Source organism: Anopheles coluzzii, chromosome 3 (assembly GCF_943734685.1).
Source record: "Anopheles coluzzii chromosome 3, AcolN3, whole genome shotgun sequence".
Lineage (NCBI taxonomy): Eukaryota > Metazoa > Arthropoda > Insecta > Diptera > Culicidae > Anopheles > Anopheles coluzzii.
In genome coordinates this window covers 93,796,707-93,798,435 of record NC_064671.1, presented here as the reverse complement: position 1 = coordinate 93,798,435, position 1,729 = coordinate 93,796,707, and the positions used below count along the sequence as shown (strand labels likewise).

General features: G+C 48.7%; 1 protein-coding gene across 1 annotated transcript; it reads right to left on the bottom strand.

The window, feature by feature from the left end:
* Positions 1 to 203: 203 nt before the first annotated feature.
* On the bottom strand, positions 204 to 1,498 carry LOC120959663 (CLIP domain-containing serine protease 14D-like). The gene is made up of 3 exons (XM_040383251.2): positions 1,395 to 1,498; positions 926 to 1,322; positions 204 to 865 (listed from the first exon to the last, which is right to left on the bottom strand). The coding sequence occupies exons 1-3, from the start codon at positions 1,456 to 1,458 to the stop codon at positions 250 to 252; spliced, it is 1,077 nt and encodes a 358-aa protein (XP_040239185.2). The 5' UTR covers positions 1,459 to 1,498; the 3' UTR covers positions 204 to 249.
* Positions 1,499 to 1,729: the final 231 nt, after the last annotated feature.

Sequence of the window (1,729 nt, the reverse complement as noted above, 5' to 3'; positions counted from 1 at the left end):
ATTTGAGTGTGTCGCGTGTCACGCTGCAAATCTACAAATCCTTATATCGGGGAATCGATGGAAGAAATTCTATCAAATTCACACAGACGCTGGTGAAGCTTTGATGTCTTCAGAGCACATCTCAAGCAGGTGATTCCAGAAAGACTTTCGAAGAGGTTACAAAAGGGTTTTGTGACTTCGGCATCAAAAACTGTACTCGAACCTTTGAATCACGACAGTTAACCTTTAATCGCAACGAGCTTACATGACTTAATTCTCAAACTCCACCATATGACCTACGATCCAGTCGTAGAACTTATCCACGCGCGTGTAAACAGCCGGGATGCCGCTGCCACACCTTTGCGGTCCGAAACTCACAACTCCAACAACATAGTGCAGCGTTTTCATCGTCTTCATCAGCGGACCGCCGGAATCTCCATTACAAGTATCCTTCCCCGGAGTTCCCATCGCACAGAACTGCGTCTCGGTGAGCGGAACCTTCACCCGCCTTTGGTACGTCTCGTTGCAAGACTGCAGATCGAACAGATCCAGCGGTACGTACAGCTTAAAGCGACTTCCAGAAGCTGTTTCCGTTCGGCCCCATCCAGCGGCCCACATGCTGCCAAAGTACAGCTTCTCTTTGTTCGGTGTGCCCGGCTCGGGCAGGCAGATAGGCTTTACGAAGTCGTTGTACTTCGCCGACCCGCTCAATTCGATCAGTGCAATATCATTTTCGCGATCCGCGTGATTTCCGGTGTAACCTTCGTGGATGATGATGCGCTCGTAGTCCAAGTCTTGCACCGGAGATGCACAAGACAGCTCATCATCCAAATCTTCGCAGTCAATTTCGGAATCGGTGTCCCATTCGCCCAGTCGCACTTTGTGTCTGAAAGTAGACATACTCAGATGAACATTTCTAAGCCCAAAACCGCACACAATCACTCACAGCTCAACACCTGCAGGAAGCCGCACGAAACAATGTGCCGCCGAGAGGACAAACTTCCGGTTCAGCAGTGCCCCTCCACAGGCGAACCGCTTCGTGCCCTTGCGATGGTTGATGTACTGCAGCAACGCCATCCACGGGTACTGATCGATCGACGTGCGCTGTCCACCGACGATACGGTTATCCATCTGCACACCGCAAACCTCATCGTTCACCGAGCCAGTCCGACACGTTAACCCCTTGCGTCGATCGCAAACGTACCGCAGCAGGTATGAGTCATCCTGCTCCGTGCGGGTACTCTTTAGCAGCAGCGTCAGATACTTTGGATCGTTCTTGAAGTGCACACAGCGTCCGAAATTGCCTTCCACCCGACAGATAGCGCCTGCAGTGACGTCCGTTTCTGGAGATTTAAAAGCAAATGGTTTCAATTAACAAAACTTGATTAGTTACACGGTAACACCGTACACCAGACCTAAGGCAAGAGCTGGCTGAGCAAGATACAAAACGATAGCGAATAACTGTACTGAGCGGAACATATTGGCTGTAAAGTAGAACAATGACTGAGGTGCAAAACGCCCTGAATTTGATGCTAAGGCGAAGCGGCACGCAAAAATTCAAACAATCTGGGGTAAGTGATAAGAGTCGGTGCTCTTTCTGTGTGATTGTAAGACTGTTCGCTCCGGATTGCATAATGGTTGAAATTAAGTTTAAAATTGGACAAAAATCATTGTGCAAAGAATGTTTCAATATTGTCGCTGGAGATGCTTGTGTCTTTTGCTACCAACTTAGCATTTCAAAATAAATATG

Coding starts and splice junctions, on each gene's coding strand:
- LOC120959663 (XM_040383251.2), bottom strand. CDS start 1,458: ATGTTCCGCTCAGTACAGTTATTCGCTATCGTTTTGTATCTTGCTCAG. Junction 1,323..1,394: donor TCAGCCAGCTCTTGCCTTAG/GTCTGGTGTACG, acceptor TTAAATCTCCAG/AAACGGACGTCACTGCAGGC. Junction 866..925: donor CTTCCTGCAGGTGTTGAGCT/GTGAGTGATTGT, acceptor GTCTACTTTCAG/ACACAAAGTGCGACTGGGCG.